This window comes from Trachinotus anak, unplaced genomic scaffold (genome assembly GCF_046630095.1).
Source record: "Trachinotus anak isolate AG129_WGS33_773 ecotype Australia unplaced genomic scaffold, CSIRO_AGI_Tana_v1 ptg000008l, whole genome shotgun sequence".
Classification (NCBI taxonomy): domain Eukaryota; kingdom Metazoa; phylum Chordata; class Actinopteri; order Carangiformes; family Carangidae; genus Trachinotus; species Trachinotus anak.
The window spans coordinates 13,544,625-13,559,819 of NW_027273859.1; the positions used below are offsets into that span (position 1 = coordinate 13,544,625).

The 15,195-nt window shown below is 38.8% G+C and overlaps 2 protein-coding genes across 2 annotated transcripts; both read right to left on the reverse strand.

The window, feature by feature from the left end:
* Positions 1 to 596: 596 nt before the first annotated feature.
* On the reverse strand, positions 597 to 4,435 carry LOC139623995 (arrestin domain-containing protein 3-like). Its single transcript, XM_071482720.1, has 6 exons — positions 4,064 to 4,435; positions 3,338 to 3,398; positions 3,068 to 3,218; positions 2,853 to 2,949; positions 1,737 to 1,993; positions 597 to 1,636 (listed from the first exon to the last, which is right to left on the reverse strand). The coding sequence occupies exons 1-6, from the start codon at positions 4,317 to 4,319 to the stop codon at positions 1,379 to 1,381; spliced, it is 1,080 nt and encodes a 359-aa protein (XP_071338821.1). The 5' UTR covers positions 4,320 to 4,435; the 3' UTR covers positions 597 to 1,378.
* A 1,891-nt stretch (positions 4,436 to 6,326) lies between these two features.
* LOC139623996 (arrestin domain-containing protein 3-like) lies at positions 6,327 to 10,129 on the reverse strand. Its single transcript, XM_071482721.1, has 6 exons — positions 9,733 to 10,129; positions 9,576 to 9,645; positions 9,136 to 9,283; positions 8,306 to 8,408; positions 7,941 to 8,206; positions 6,327 to 7,770 (listed from the first exon to the last, which is right to left on the reverse strand). Exons 1-6 carry the CDS (start codon positions 9,995 to 9,997, stop codon positions 7,672 to 7,674), a joined length of 951 nt encoding a protein of 316 aa, XP_071338822.1. The 5' UTR covers positions 9,998 to 10,129; the 3' UTR covers positions 6,327 to 7,671.
* Between the last annotated feature and the right edge of the window lie 5,066 nt (positions 10,130 to 15,195).

The window sequence follows — 15,195 nt, forward strand, 5'->3', positions numbered from 1 at the left end:
CCTCCTCCCTTTATTTATTATTAATTCACTCATTCAGTGTAGCTATTCATTTTTTACAGCACATTTGTTTCCCTGTCTGTCTTCTTGCTAAACAGCTGATCTCAATAAAATTTAATTCATCCTAAATGAGCAATCTGCATAAAATCAGCATGCCTGTTGTGTCCACTGTATTACTCAAACAAAACCTGAACATTATCAGTTTTATGATCGTAGAATTTATTGTGGACGCCGGTGAGTGTGGCTGTAACTTGAAACTGGCCACAACCATGACGACCAAAATCCCTGATAATCTTTCACTGAAAATGGGTAGAGACACTTTAACTGGCAAAGTATTACACTGCTTTATGACTGTCAGATATCATAGTTTATTGAAATGTTTATCATTCATTATATGGGTTATGATTATGAAAAACATCAGTTATACGTAACAGTAGTAACCAACAAGGCTTACCTACCAATTATATTACTAATAAAATGCAAATATGGAACAATTTAGTTTATCTTGTTGGTATTTTCAAAAGATGAAGGATGTTTTTATAGAACAGATAAACAATTAGAGTAGTATGGAACAATATAGGCTGAAGAGGTTTAAATAGTTGGTGTTTTCCAAAGGTGAAGGATGTCTTTACGCATTAGAGAAAGTGCATGACAGGTTACTGCAGTATATTAGAAGTCACACAATAACTATTGATATTTGCAAAGGGAGAAATTTGTTTAATAAGTAAACATGTCTGAGTTGCTTGTCAGACTCATGTGATTACTGAAGTAGATATGGAAAGAATGGAAAATACATTTTCTCTGTGCAGTACTATGTGATCTCTGGAATAAGAGATTTGATTATGGAGCTATAGAGGGTGCTTATTCAAAACTAGTTTTGCTATACTAGCTTCTAGTATAGTCAAACATGTATACTTAATGACATTCTTTGCAACATATCAGTATTCCTCATAAACCAGAGTGAGTGAAGTAAAGAAAGTCAGTATTGGCAATCTCATCCTGGCGTCCCAGTGATACAGGAGCAGCTCAATGATACAAGGGTCACTACACAGAGTAAAGGTTGAGAGTTCAACTTAACACAAGGGACTCAGTCCTACAAAAAATAAATGTAAGACTGTAAAGTAATGCATGTAACTATAATACTACTAATATTATATTTATAATTCACAGTTTTCTACTTTTTAGCCCCTAAAAGAATCCACTATCTTCATTCACAGTCGTAAGATTTTCTTTGAGTCTTTACAATGGCATCATTCTTGCCATTTGTCTGAATAAGAGGATTTAATCAAAGACTTGTTTAGCATTTTATACTGCTGGTGCCCAACATAAAGTTATGTTATACTGTTAATTCAGAAAGTTTCTCCGATTCCATGGTTTAGCTTTAGGATTTCCCACCAGAACCAGTCAAGGAGGGGTACATCCCATATGTACCATAGGATGGAGGTGGAGCAGACGGGCCTGAGGCTGTTTGGTTTTGCTGAAAGCTGGTCCATCCTGGCATGTCTGAGCTAGCAAATGCTCCAAATCCATAGTCTGAATATGCAGGTGGCTGCTCTTCATCAGGCTCCTGTAAAGCAGGCAGGATGACTATGGGGAACTTGATCTTAGGGTCAAAAGCATACTTAACATCCAGATAGACCTGTGGTGGAAAAAGAACACTTATCAGCACTTATACCCATCATGGAGCCATGTTGCCAGAAACACATGTGCTGAAATGTTTTGGAAAGGGAAATGCACACCCTGAGCCTGTACTCTGTTTTGATGATGTTGCAGTTTAAGATGGACACACTCGTGGTGGGAGGGATGGTGATGATCCTGGTGACAGTCTGACCTGCAGAAGGTGGGATGGCTTCGCCCACCTCTTTCAGGATGTCTTTGGTTTCGACTTTCCTCTTTGACTTCGCAAAGTAGCTGATCTTCTGATACAAACAGTACTTGGGCTTAATGTCACGAGATGATTTGTTCTGAATGGAGGCCACAACCTTTATGCCTTCCCCTGGAAAGCAGAGCAGCACTTAATACACAGTGGCCTAACTCTCTGGTTGGGATTTTTAAGGCATGCATATCAATATTACATAGGTCTGCTGTTCACACATGCATTAGTTGTAAACACATGACAAATTAAAGCCACTTCATTATTTGACCTTTCAGCATGAAGGTACATGCTGTTCCAGAATGTCTCCTTTTCTGTTACTGCATCTCAAAATAGAAAGAATTTTAATTTTGAAAATGACATTTGAATTAATACCCCAAATTAATTTTCAGTAAAAATCACTTAAATTTAGTCTATGCAGCATTTGCTGAACAGTCGCCTCTGGCTCTGAGTAGAAATTATGGAAAAATGACAAATGTTGAATCTAGCCCAGCAGTAGTACAAATAGAGAAGGGTTACAAAATCCATATCCTGACTCAGTGATGTCTGTTATACAAATATATTAACTTTAATTTTGCTAGCACTGACAAATGTTAGTCACTATAAGCTTTAGAAAGTCAAAGTGAGGCTATAGCAGCAAAACTCCTGAGTGAGTAAGGGTGCGCTTTAATATTTAGAAATTCAGCTTTTCATTTGAATGAATGAATGAATGAATGAATGTGCTATCTCTTTCTCTAAATACATTGGTTATTAATTTAACATTTCTGACATTGCTTGGTGTGTTTTGAATGAACAGTCCCTCTAACCTAGAGAACATATTTGGACTATCTCTCACTACTATTCCTACATCTCATTTGTTGTTGTCTTATCTTTAGACCATAAAAAAGTTCCAGGATGAAGGGGACTTTGAGCTGCACATTATTCAACAAAGAGCAAAGAGTCACTGTTAGATTATATGTGGAGTGGAAGTATAATTTAATACCTTGGTGGAAGCCTGTTCTTGAAATATTTACATCCATGCCAACTGTTCCTGATGTGAAGAGCTTCATTTTCTTATCAATGATATTTTGCTGTGGAGCCTGACAGACAAATAACAAATTAGTTAGAGATAGTCTTAGTTGTCATTACTGCAGCAATGTCAAAGTCAAACAGCATTTCTGAGCCTGTGTGTGTATGTGATTGCCGTAAGGTGGGTACCATCAGCGATGGATTAGAGTTTAGGTTTTCTTTGTGGATGAGGGTGAACTTCGCCTTAGCTTTGCTGTCCAATCTCATGGGCCTGCTCAGGTTTGCCTCCAGTGTGTACAGGATTTTTCCATGCGAGCCCTTGAAGGAGGATGGCAGCTCTCTGCAAGACATGACAACACAATATATAAAAGAGCGGAGACAAGTAACAATAACACTCTTTTATATGATTTCTTTTATAGTAATTGTTGTTAATGCTGATTCATTTTTTGAAGAACTTACTCTGCTGGAATCTGAAAGGTGAATGGGTAGACATGGCAGCCTGGGCCAACATTTTTATCGCCTGAAAAACAACAAAGTGACTTAATATGGCTTCCCTCACTGGTTATGGCAAGGTTTGTAAATTCTACTATAAATGATTACTAGTTCGGCATGGTTGCTCACACTGAATGGTAAAAGTATATGTTAATTCTCCTGACAAAGAAACCAGAGTGACAGAACAAAGTCTTCCTTCTACAACTTTTCTGCAACTCTCTATTGGTGAGAGCTGCAGATGTTTGTGTCAAAAACACATAAACATCTTATTAAAGTCAAATCTTAGGTCAGATTTTTCTAAATCCCTCTGTATGTATATGTGTTTAAATTCTGATGGTGGGATTTATTAAACTTTGGAATACTCTTAGAATGACCACCAAGGATACCGCACTGTGTTTCACTTTGTATGTGCAAATACACTTAATATGGGATAAGAAATGAAAAATGTAGAAAGGTATTTTAATCAAAATCAAACTACTACCACTATGTGACAGAAACATTTTAACAGATACAAATTAAAGGTCATATTTAAAACAAAAGAAAAGGTGAAATAAAACTTTCATAGAAAAGCAATACATTATTTTCAAAGAGAGCTACATTCATACAATATGGCTATGCTGTGAAGCTATGAATAAAATAAACCTGATTACAGCAGGTTATTTCTACATCGAATGACATAAGTAGTGCACTTACCCTGGTCCCCCTGAATGAGAAACTGCTTGATACTGAAGTACTTCACTTTGTTATGGTATGTTACGGTTGTTTTTCCATAATGCTCAGTCCATTGGACTTTTGCTTTTCCCTTCAGCTTTACACAGAGTGAATCTATTTTGCATTCGCTTGTCAGCTCTAAAGTAATCTGTCCTGTAAGGCGATCACCACTGGTGAAAATGTCGCTTTTGTTTATGGGATTGTATCCCACTGAAAAACTCTTCACACTGTTTGACATGATACACTGTGTGACTGCTAAGCAAAGCTGTAAGATAAAAGTGCCAGGTGAGATAGTGCGCACAGGGATTTTATATGTTGTGTGGGGCGTCTCTGGATGCAGACAGACACATTGGTTTTGGTAATAATTAAACCACAGGACTTCAATAAATCTGGCTTATTGTCTAGATCCAGACTTGTAGATGCTAAAACAAGAATTACTGGCTTTAAGAATACAAAATGTGGCTCTGGGGATAGAAAATATTACATGCACATTTCTTGCATAAATCAGCAGTGATGTTGAAGACCATTTAGTGTGTAAGGGCTGACAACTTTGATGGTGACCTATGCTACTGGAAGCTGCTGCTGGCTCTCTATGTGGGTGTGTCAAACACATGTCAAACACATTAAGCAATGATCATGTGAGTTAACATGTTGCTGGAAGTAATGAGTCAGTGGAAACCAGGGGAGGTGCTTCAGTGCACCTGGTGCATGTCCAAAGGTGTGAAGATAAGCACTCATGAGAGCAATATAATGTGAACAAAAATATATATTTTTTGGAGAAATGTGTGTATAAATCTCCAGTCATCTTTAAATTTTATTCTGTTGAGCATTTCTTAGTAAAGTTTGATTCATATAACACCTGTAAAGTTTGATTTATAAAACCAGGTTTACAAAGTACTTCATAGTTATAAAACAAAAAAACAAAAAAAACCCAAAAGACAAAAAACACATTTCTTTTGCCATATTGTGTCAGTGCCTTGTGCACTAAAACATGGCACAATCTATTATATTACAGTTGAGCACATTACCTATAATGGAACAAATAATTTAATGTGAAAGCTTAAATAGCCGTAGACTGTTGATATCAGACTGTCCTTAAAGCTGCCCTGAAGACAACAATAGGTATGTGGCTAAAGTAGTTGTCAAGGTCTTACCATCAGTCTGACAGTGATATCTCAGATCAGACTCAACTACTGAGTGAAATATGTGGGGTATTGCTAAGAAGTTTAATTTTTAGTTGTAATTTCACGTTTGGGGCATTGGGGATTGGGGAGGGCGGGTTGGGGTGGGGTTGGGTGGGTATGAAGCAAGCAAACAAGAAAGATAAACCGAGCCATCTCTCTTTAATCAGCTCCTCACAGTGTATCCTTGCCCTCTGCTGTCCCCTATAGGAAAACAGATGGAACGCACAATAATTGCAACCAAAACACAGTTGTAAATGGGCACAAACAATATTTTTGAAAAGTTTGATAACCCAAAAAGAAAAAAAAAAACCAAAACACTGTGACGCAAAATCTACTGACATAAAAATGTAATTCTACTTCATTTGAAAAAACACACACAGGACGAGGGGGTGTGTGACATGAGAGAGACAGCCACATAGAGAAAGAAAGCTGAGGCCCGGTTGGAGGGTTGAGACAAGTTCAACTTGAATAAGGTTATTTCAAACTTCACATAAACCAGCCTTCCAGACAGACAGATGACAAATTCATGTTGATGCAGTCAAACCACCTTCAAGCCAAGCAACATCTTAAGATAGCTATAGCAGTCAAGGCGTTAACTCGCTCCGGGTAGGAGCTAAATTCCAAGACTGTAGATTTGTTTCATTTATTACACAACCACATTAAAATTTTCATTTCCACACAGCAGTGGTATGAAAAGGAGCGGCATGAGATGACGTGAACCCACATTTGAATCAATAATAAAACTTTAAACAAAAGTCTGTAAAAGGGTTAGATGTGCAGAGCTGCTCTCAGCCAGACATCTGAAGTTAGTGAATATTAACATACTGGCTCGCTTAGAGTGGATGCTGGCTGAATAACAAAGAGGAGACAGCTTTCCTCCAGGAAATTAAGCAAATGGTGTTCGCATTGATACATAATTTGGCTAAAAAGATTGAATTCAGCAGTGAAGGGAGCAAAAAGTAAGTTGGTGCATGGTATTGAATCAGTTCAGCCAAGCATTCAGCTGTTTGCTCTGCATTTCTTCGTCATCATCATCATCATCATCAAGAGCACATTTACCCTAAATGTTCCCAAACTTTTAATTTAGTCAGGTTATAGAGTAAAATACATCTCTATACAGTTTACATGCAACAGTTGTATATGACAATAGTTTATAAGATAAAAGACATGATGGAAGTTGAGATGAAACAATAAAAACATAAAATACATACAATACAAATTACTTTTCTGATTACATTTAGAGTACATCAATGCAGGATCTTGATACTATTTTTTTATGGCTTTAAGTGGTAATAACATTCATACTGTAACACAGTAGGATGAATGTCCCGTAAGCATCTACAATAATCCAAAACTAACATTACATAGATAACACACACACATTACATAGATAACACACACACACACACACACACACACACACACACACACACACACACAGTGAATTGACGATGCTTTAAGGCAGTTTCCATGAAGAAGGCTTTGTGCGTTTGGCTTGTAAGTAATATACTGAAGAGTCACTTGATTTGTAAACAAAGCACTGCGGTGTATATCATTTCAAAACTGATATTTCATTTTTATGCTGCCATAGATGACATCTAGTGTTTTAGTCCATCTTCAAAACAGAGTTTTCAAAAACAAAACAGTGTCAACAATTTCAAAAAGGTCTTGTTAAAGTTCATATTAAAAATCATATAAATCACATTCTTCATTACTGAAATTCTAACTTTTTTCTGACAACATATATGAAAAAGCTGACAAAACCAAGTAAAAACATGGGGGAACCATGCTTACAGTTTGTATATGTAACATGTGTAACATTTAGAAAAGTCTTGAATAGTGGCAGTAATTGTGCCAATTAAAGGATGAACAGGTGAAGAACAAGGAGCAGTCTACCCTTCCATCACCGATAGACCAATCCTTTGCATTTTTGGAGTTCTTTACATAGAAATCTGTCCATTGGCTGTTATAGGCAACCAAAAAAGTCAGGAAAGGTCTCATTGTTTACATATCCTCACAATCCATTCAGACATTGGCAACAGTAGATAGATACACATTAACATAAAGAGATACGATTTGATTGTGGGAAGACTAGAATAAGCTGATTATGTTTGCCAAAATAACAAAAAGAGGCATCTTTAAAAAGAAAAAGAAGAAAAAAGAGTTACAAAATAAAAAAACAATGTATTGACAGAGGTCTTCCCGGGTTAGGTGAGCCTGATACAAGCATCCTGAGAAATACTGTAAGGTTCTCCAAGTAACGCCACCGCAAATGTCACAAAGTCGCAATCACACGCCGTCGCAAACCCACTCCACTGAGTGGGGTTACCATGGTAACACCCAGCCAAGGCTAGAAGGAGAGAGAGAGGAGGAAATCATTCCTGGTGAGGCCTCACCCATATGTACTCACATATGCAGTGGGGGCTGGCCATGTACAGGAGTATTACATAGGATGATGGGAAACAGAACTGTGAGGTCAGGTAAAGCCCATCCACAGAGGCTCGCCTGCAGGAGACACAAGAAAAGAAGATAAACAGACGTTCAGTTTACAGTGCAGTCAATAATTCAAACTTGTTCCCAGATGAGCCGTTACCACCTTAAATTCTGCAGTCAAACTGGATCACCATTAATAAATAAATAATTTCTTCCAGTATCAGTCTTTCATTAGTACCAACCTCAATTAAATAATCAACAACAAGGATGCTGCAGTTAGGGATGGTGGGTGATGCAGTCGAGGGAATAGTGAGCATGATCTCAGTGTGCACGTCATGCGCGTGAGCGATGATGGGCTGTCCAGTCACTGACACCAAGTTTCTGCAAATCATCCTCTTGTGGACCCTATTGTGGGTGTAGTAGGTCTGCTTCTGCTGCAGCTTCACCTTTGGAGTAGCTGTTTGAGATGAGCCATTACTAAACTCGCAAATTATTTTCACAGTTTCGCCTGGAGGAAGAACAGACACAGACAAACTTCATTATCATGCGCATTTCATTAGAAAAATGGATGGATGGATGGACAGATGGATGGATGGGACCACAGTACCAGGAGTGAAGGCTTTCTTCTCTACTCTGGCTGTCATTGTGATAGGACGAGAGGCATACCACAGACAGCACAGTGTCATTTGGTTGGAGCCTGAGAGAGGAGCCTACAAAAGGAAAGACAGCACAGTGACACACTGACAGAGGTGCAGCAGAAATCAACATATTTCACCCACCATGCTGACAAACAACTGATACAGTACGCCAATGGGCATTAATCAAACTGGGACTTTAAATGCCACTACAAAGTAAGTTTTCAGGTCTTGTCTCATCACCATTTGGTTTCATTTCCTCAGCTTTGCTTGCTACCCCCACCACTTTGATTGTGGATTGCCTTGTGGAGCAAGGGGGGGGCGTTAATTTCAACTCAATATGTGCTAGTCTATATGGAGTTATGGCTCAGCTTGTGTTTCTAACAGATTGTTGTAATTTAATTGAAAATACATTTGAAGGTATTGAAGTACAGCATAAACTGACATGAGGGGGCTTGTGTCAAAATCTAGTTTTCAGACATCATTTCAGTTTTAAGCCTGCGTATATTAAAGTGTTCATTTTGACACGTCAAGGCATGTCAAGATACTGCATGGGCAGATTCCTGGGACTGTTAATTGCAGAGAGCCGTTGTTAATGTTAGTGGCTCCACCTGTACTTTTCTTGCTATGAAAGGTCACAGTGTCTGCTGTGGATAAAGGTCTATTGCAATACACAAAACCTGCAGGAAAGGAGCACTGCAAAGGAGAGTAGGGAGAACATGAGGGGTAATATTGGCCCAGCAGCTCCCTTTTCTCTGCCATGGGGATACCTGGTAGGTTAATCTGGTCATGGATCACTTACCTGCAGCTCTGGGTGGTTGGTATCAATGCTGCTTTCGAAGTTCAGCTCTGTCACAAAGTCCTTAGACAAACGCCAGGGTCTGTTGATGCCTACTGTCAAGGTGTATGCTATTTTTCCATTGACCCCTTTGAAGGTGGAAGGGAAGCTTCTGCATTAATGCAAAACAATAAAAAAAAAAAAAAAGGGTGGAAATAATAAAAAGCCTGTGCAATCTGGGACAAACCCCCTCCCCCACAAAATTCTTATGCAAAAGTTTAGATTTAGATGCATCAAGCTCAGACTTTACAGAAAACTAGATAAAAGCATCTGGTTTTAGCTGTCTAAATAACTTTTTTATTTCTCCTTAGAATTTCTGATGGTCTTTGCATATCTGTGCGTCGTTATCTGAAACGCCATGTGACCCCGCAACAGCAACAAGAACGGGAGCAGCTCATACACACCCCTGAGGCAGCTGGCATGTAAACGGGTACATATGCGCGCCAGGCCGAAGCCTTGTCGCCCTGTCGATGGCTGCGAGAGGAAGACAAAACTTTAGTGAACAAAGATGAACCGTCTGTGTCGCAACACTGCACCCGGGCAACTCCAGTCAGCGCATACCGTTGTTTTCTTGCACGATGACGTCTTTGAGGTTGAAGTACTCCACTTTTGCAGAGAAGTTCCTGCGCCGACTTTTCTTTCCACCTCCGGTTGACCAGTGGATATCCGCCTTCCCTGCCAGGGTCATCGTTATCGAGGTGATCTTCGTCTCCTTGGTAAGATCGAAGGAGACGTGTCCAGTTATTACATCGCCGCTGGAGAAAGTGTTCCTCTCATTCAAAGCGTTGAAGTTGATGTTGAAATTCTTGAAGGACTGCTGGAACATCGTTGAAACCCGAGTTAAGGTCAACAATGACCTCTCTTGTGACAAAAAAAAAAAAATAATAATAATAATAATAATTACTTTTACAGGAACAAACGCGTCCCTTGGGTGGGCTGTGATGCTCCTCAGCTTAACGCCAACAAAACAGTGTAGTGAACAGATCGCGCAGGCGCATTACGCGCCGGAGGGCCGGCCCTGATTTCTGGCGGAGCCACCGCCCCATGTCCTGTGCGGCCGGGAGTGAGCGCTTTGCAGAGCGCTGTGCGAGTCCCCAGCACTAAGTAATCAGTGAGGGAACTGTGGGGAATGAGAGGAATGCAGACCATCTGTAACTTTTCTGCACATTTGACAAACATCCCTGTCAGGGCCCAAACTAAAATCCAACAGTTAAAGGTATCTGCTCTTCGACTGCTAGATACAACACATTTTTATATTCATCATGCTGTTTTATGAGACACTAAACAACACAATAACAACAACAAGATGATTATGTAATTTGAAATTAAGATGTCTTGCACAGATGTCTTCAAGTGTCCCTTGAATAGCATTATGTTGCTCTGCTTGTTATCAAAATTTTATTTTTAATATTTTATTTATTATTATTATTTTATTTCATTTTCATTTTTTTTACCTTTATTTATTCAAGTGAATCCAATTGAGACAGAAACCATATTTTCAAGAGAGACCTGACTGTACATAAAAAAAAACATTAAAAATAAAATGATAGTCCAGAAATAATTTACAATAACATTTGAATAACAAACAATAACAATTACAAAATTGTAATAAAAAAGCATTTGTAAGCCAGAGGTTTTACATGGAAACAGACAAATGCCTAATTCAGAAATGAGTTACTTTATGTTGAATAGAATAGCAAAGAAATGTTCGTTGTTTTGACAGCAGGTCATTTAGCTTCCAATATGCATGACAGCTCCTGAGAGGATTTGGAGATTTTAGGTTTTTATACAAGCTTTTGAAGTTGTTTTGGATGTTAAGATCATATTATTCATTGAGTAAAATACTGGATGGCAAGACACTTGTTACTCGTGAATAAATCCTTCAAGTTCTCAGCAGGTCAGGAGCCTACGTTAGGGTCATGATGAATGAATACATGACTGGTCTCTTGCTGCCTCTCCACATCTGTTGAGAGGTATCCTGATGTTCTGGCCTGAGGGCAGTGTCCTCTTTCTTTTTTCTTTTCTGAATCATTTTATCTCAGCATGAAGATATTTTTTTCTGTGGTGGTTTTGAAATATCACAAACTGTGGGGTCTTCTGGATGGGATTTTTTTTTTCACCTAATAAAAATGTGTAAAACAGGATCTGCTGATAATCTTTACCATGAAAAGACAGATTGTATCCCAAACAACATGCTATTAGCATCAAAGTTATTGAAAAACTTGGCTGCACATTTTCATGTTTCACAACTAATATGCTGGTGTAGACAAAAGCACCTCATGCTGGAGGCTTACTGAGGCGGATATTACTGCTGTAAAAGCAACAGGATTCTGTATATCCAGTGTTGTTTAATTTAACTCTGTAAAGATGTTTCTGGGGTGATTCAAGACAACAGACTTTCAATTGCTTTTGACAGAAACTAGTTTACATGGTGTTTTTTTTTTTTATTTATTTTATTTTTATTTTTTTAAAGAGCCTCCAATTGACCAGAAATACATTTTTCTTACCTCTAGACTTACCTCTACAGGTATTTCTTTGTTTTGCAGTTTCTGTTCTGTTCGCCCATGTTTTCAGATATCCATCTCTTGAATTTTGAAAAAGAAGAAGCACAAATCTCAGCGATGCCAAAAGTGTGAAAATAAAACAACAACTATTGGTAAGCCTTTGTGCAACTAGAAGTTATTTGGTTGTATTGACCCTTTAACGAGCTGAAATTGTCTCACCACTAGATGGCACTAAACACTTACTACTGTGATGCTCACTGTGCATCTTACAGTAAAAACCAGACCATACAGACCTTACTGACAGCATAACGTGTCATTACAAACCCGAATGTCATATTTCGTCAAGATGCAATTCAATCATTGCAGAACTACTCTTGGAATAAGCTGCACAGTGGCATTTTAAACATAATGTTGTGTTATGCTTTAATAACACGTTGTTTGACTGCCCTTTGATAGGGTTATGATACACAATGCAGCCATAAAACGCATATAAAGACCCATTAAACCTGACAGCACAAAACTCCTGGCACAAGTTAACTTGACAACATATCTTTTCATACCTGCTGTCTTCTTCTGTTTGAGAAGGGAATAGACCCGCCAGAAGTCTCCCCCTTAAGTATGAGATTTTTTTTTTTTGTTGTGCAGTGAGGCACAACATTTTGGACAAATGACTTGTCAGAGATTGTGTCTGTGCTGTTACAGATATATGGAAACCATGCATTGATTACTATACTAGATTCACCTTTTGGCAGCTATCACAGGATGAGCTGGTAAATCATCGAACCCCACAATTGCAGACAATATGCACTGTCAGTAGATTAACAGCCTTGTCATATACTTATTGCAGGAATTCAGCTTTACAAAATTCAGGGAACCAAACATTTAGTGCAACTTTTAGTTAAACTCCCATCTTGTTCAAAGGTTAATTTTGTGTTTGCTAAGTGTTTATGTGCTGGCCTTCATCAAGTAAATTGTTGGACAAGACAGTTGGTGATATTCAGATCAAAATCTCGACGATGTGCCTCAACCGCTTTTCGAAACAGGAAGAGCTGAGCAGCAGAAATCGCTTCGATCAACAAACTTTAATCATCTCTGCTATTAAGACTAACCGTCCATTAGCTGCTCTAAGACTTCAGCAGCATAAACAGTGGAAAGAATTTATTGTTGCAATGGTGCTGGAGGCCCAGATAGCAAACTTGTGCAAAGTGGCATTCACATGGAATCAAGATCCCAGCTGTTTTGCATCAGGGCCACTCTGATGTTTTTAAGGATTACTTGTAACACTCCTGGAAAGTTTAGCTAATGGATATGAGCTATCACATCAAGCACAGTTACTCCTTTCTCCTGTAGCCTTCATTCAATTTTATATATCAAAAAGAGCAAAGTGCGGAATAAGATTATTGTGTTAAAATAAAACTTTTGCCTTTTTGCCTTTTTACCTCTTTACCCGCGCTGCTGCCAAATAACAGATCTTTGACTCAAAATCATGAGCTTAATGTTACAGAGAGACATGATTTCAACAAGTCCTGTAGTGAATCTTTTTTGTGCTGAGGGAACATCAGCTTCTGCGACATAATACGTTCGAGTAGCTTGGTTTTGGTTATGTGCAAAATTGATGCAGATGAGAACTTGGCAGGTTCTGCTTCCCAGTTAAAGAGTCTTAGCAACCTGGTCTTTTGATGCAGATCTACATGTTGATCACGAACATGTTCGTGTGTTTGGGTGAGTGCACTCACTCACACACACACACACAACTGTTTATAATAGGCTTTGACTTTAGCTGTCTCTGATAAGGGCGCCTATCAGGTTTTGTTGAGCTCACGGTGACTCGACTTTGCCTGCCAACTCGGTAAACCAACCACACACGGTACGACGGCCGCACACATGCACCTGCACGCACACGTACACACATCTCTTTATCTCGGGGATATCGCATCACGTTGTTAATTGGATCATCCATACGGCAGGAACTGGTGTTTTGATCTAGCTGTGTCCAGTTCTGGTGGAGTTACGTCTATGACAGCTTCATTTTTGTTGGTCTTGGGGCATTTCTTTCTCCAGCTTTAAGTTGTTTTAATTTATTGAAATACACCTTTACAGATTTGGATGATGATACTTCCTCTGACATTGTCTTTTCTGAATGTCTAGAAGAGCCCTCATCAGCTCCCCATAATCAGGCAGCTGCTGTGTGCAACATGTTTCCCTCTTCATCGAAGTTTCTTGTCCACTTTTCATGTGAGCTCAAACAGAGTAATTACTTGGAATTACTCTGTTTTTTTCTGGCATGATTTCGCCCCTCTAATCACTCCTAAATCTTTGTGTAATGATTTCTATTTTGACGATTTTTACCACGTTATAACTCCATTGTTTGTTGTGCAGGAATAGAATAGAGTAGACAGTGGCAGTTAGTCAGATCTAAATCCAAAGTGAAGTAAAAGAACCCAGTGGATAAGCCGTGTTATTGATCTGTAGTTGCTACACACCGCCTCTCTCCTCTAGTTAATCCACAGGGTCAGCTCTAATGACATTGAGGAGCTCCTCTGGCAGTCGGCACTGCTGCCATTTGCAATTTAGATGGAGGGAAAGGAGAAGAGCAGGAGGTGTGGGAGGGTGAAAACGAGGAGGGAAAGTGAAGGAGTGCTGAAAGGAGTGACAGGGAAAGATGATGGATAAAAGGAAAAGACAAGGAAGAGGTAGACAGCAGGAGGATGGGTGCACTGCAGGAAAATGGTTGTGGGAAGAGAGAAAAACAGAAAATAGAGTAGGTGGATTTGAATGACAGAAAATGAGAATTTTAGCAAGATATTAGACTCTGTTAGTTGAATTGATACAATATGCAAAGTCTCACACAAGAAATACTATTTTACAGTTGTTTTTTTTATGCATCACATTTACAGAAAGATGATTTGGGTAATATGATTATTTGCTTTCTTGCAGACAGTTAGATGAGACGAGCAATACCATTCTCACATCTGTATGGTAAATATGAAGCTACAGCCAGCAGCTGGTTATCTCAGTCTAGCACAAAGACTGGAAACAAAAAAAACAAAACAAAAAGTAAAAAAACCAAAGTGTAAAAAAAACACGTTGTGGTTTTATGGGGGAGTAATGTGCCTGACTATTTAATGACCAGGTGCACTGCAACAAGACATGGCATACCAGTTAGTGAGCTAAGTGAGTATTAAGACAGAGCCAGGCTAGCTTTATGCTAAGCTAAGCTTACCAGCTGCTGGTGGCAGCTTTATATTTCCCATACACACGAGAGTGGTATTGATCTTCTTATCTAACTCGCAACAAAAAAGCATATGGGTCAAAGTGTATCTCTTAAAATGCTGAACTAATCCTTTCACCAAAATGTGCAGGTACCTTAATGTCTGTCTGATGGATCTATGGACTACACCTACCCAAGACTAAAATACTATAAATCTTGTGTTTAAATATTTGAGACTTCAAATACAAGCATGTTGAGAGGAAGGGGTTAACTATATCAGATTTGTGCAGTTGTGTACTTTTTTTTTTC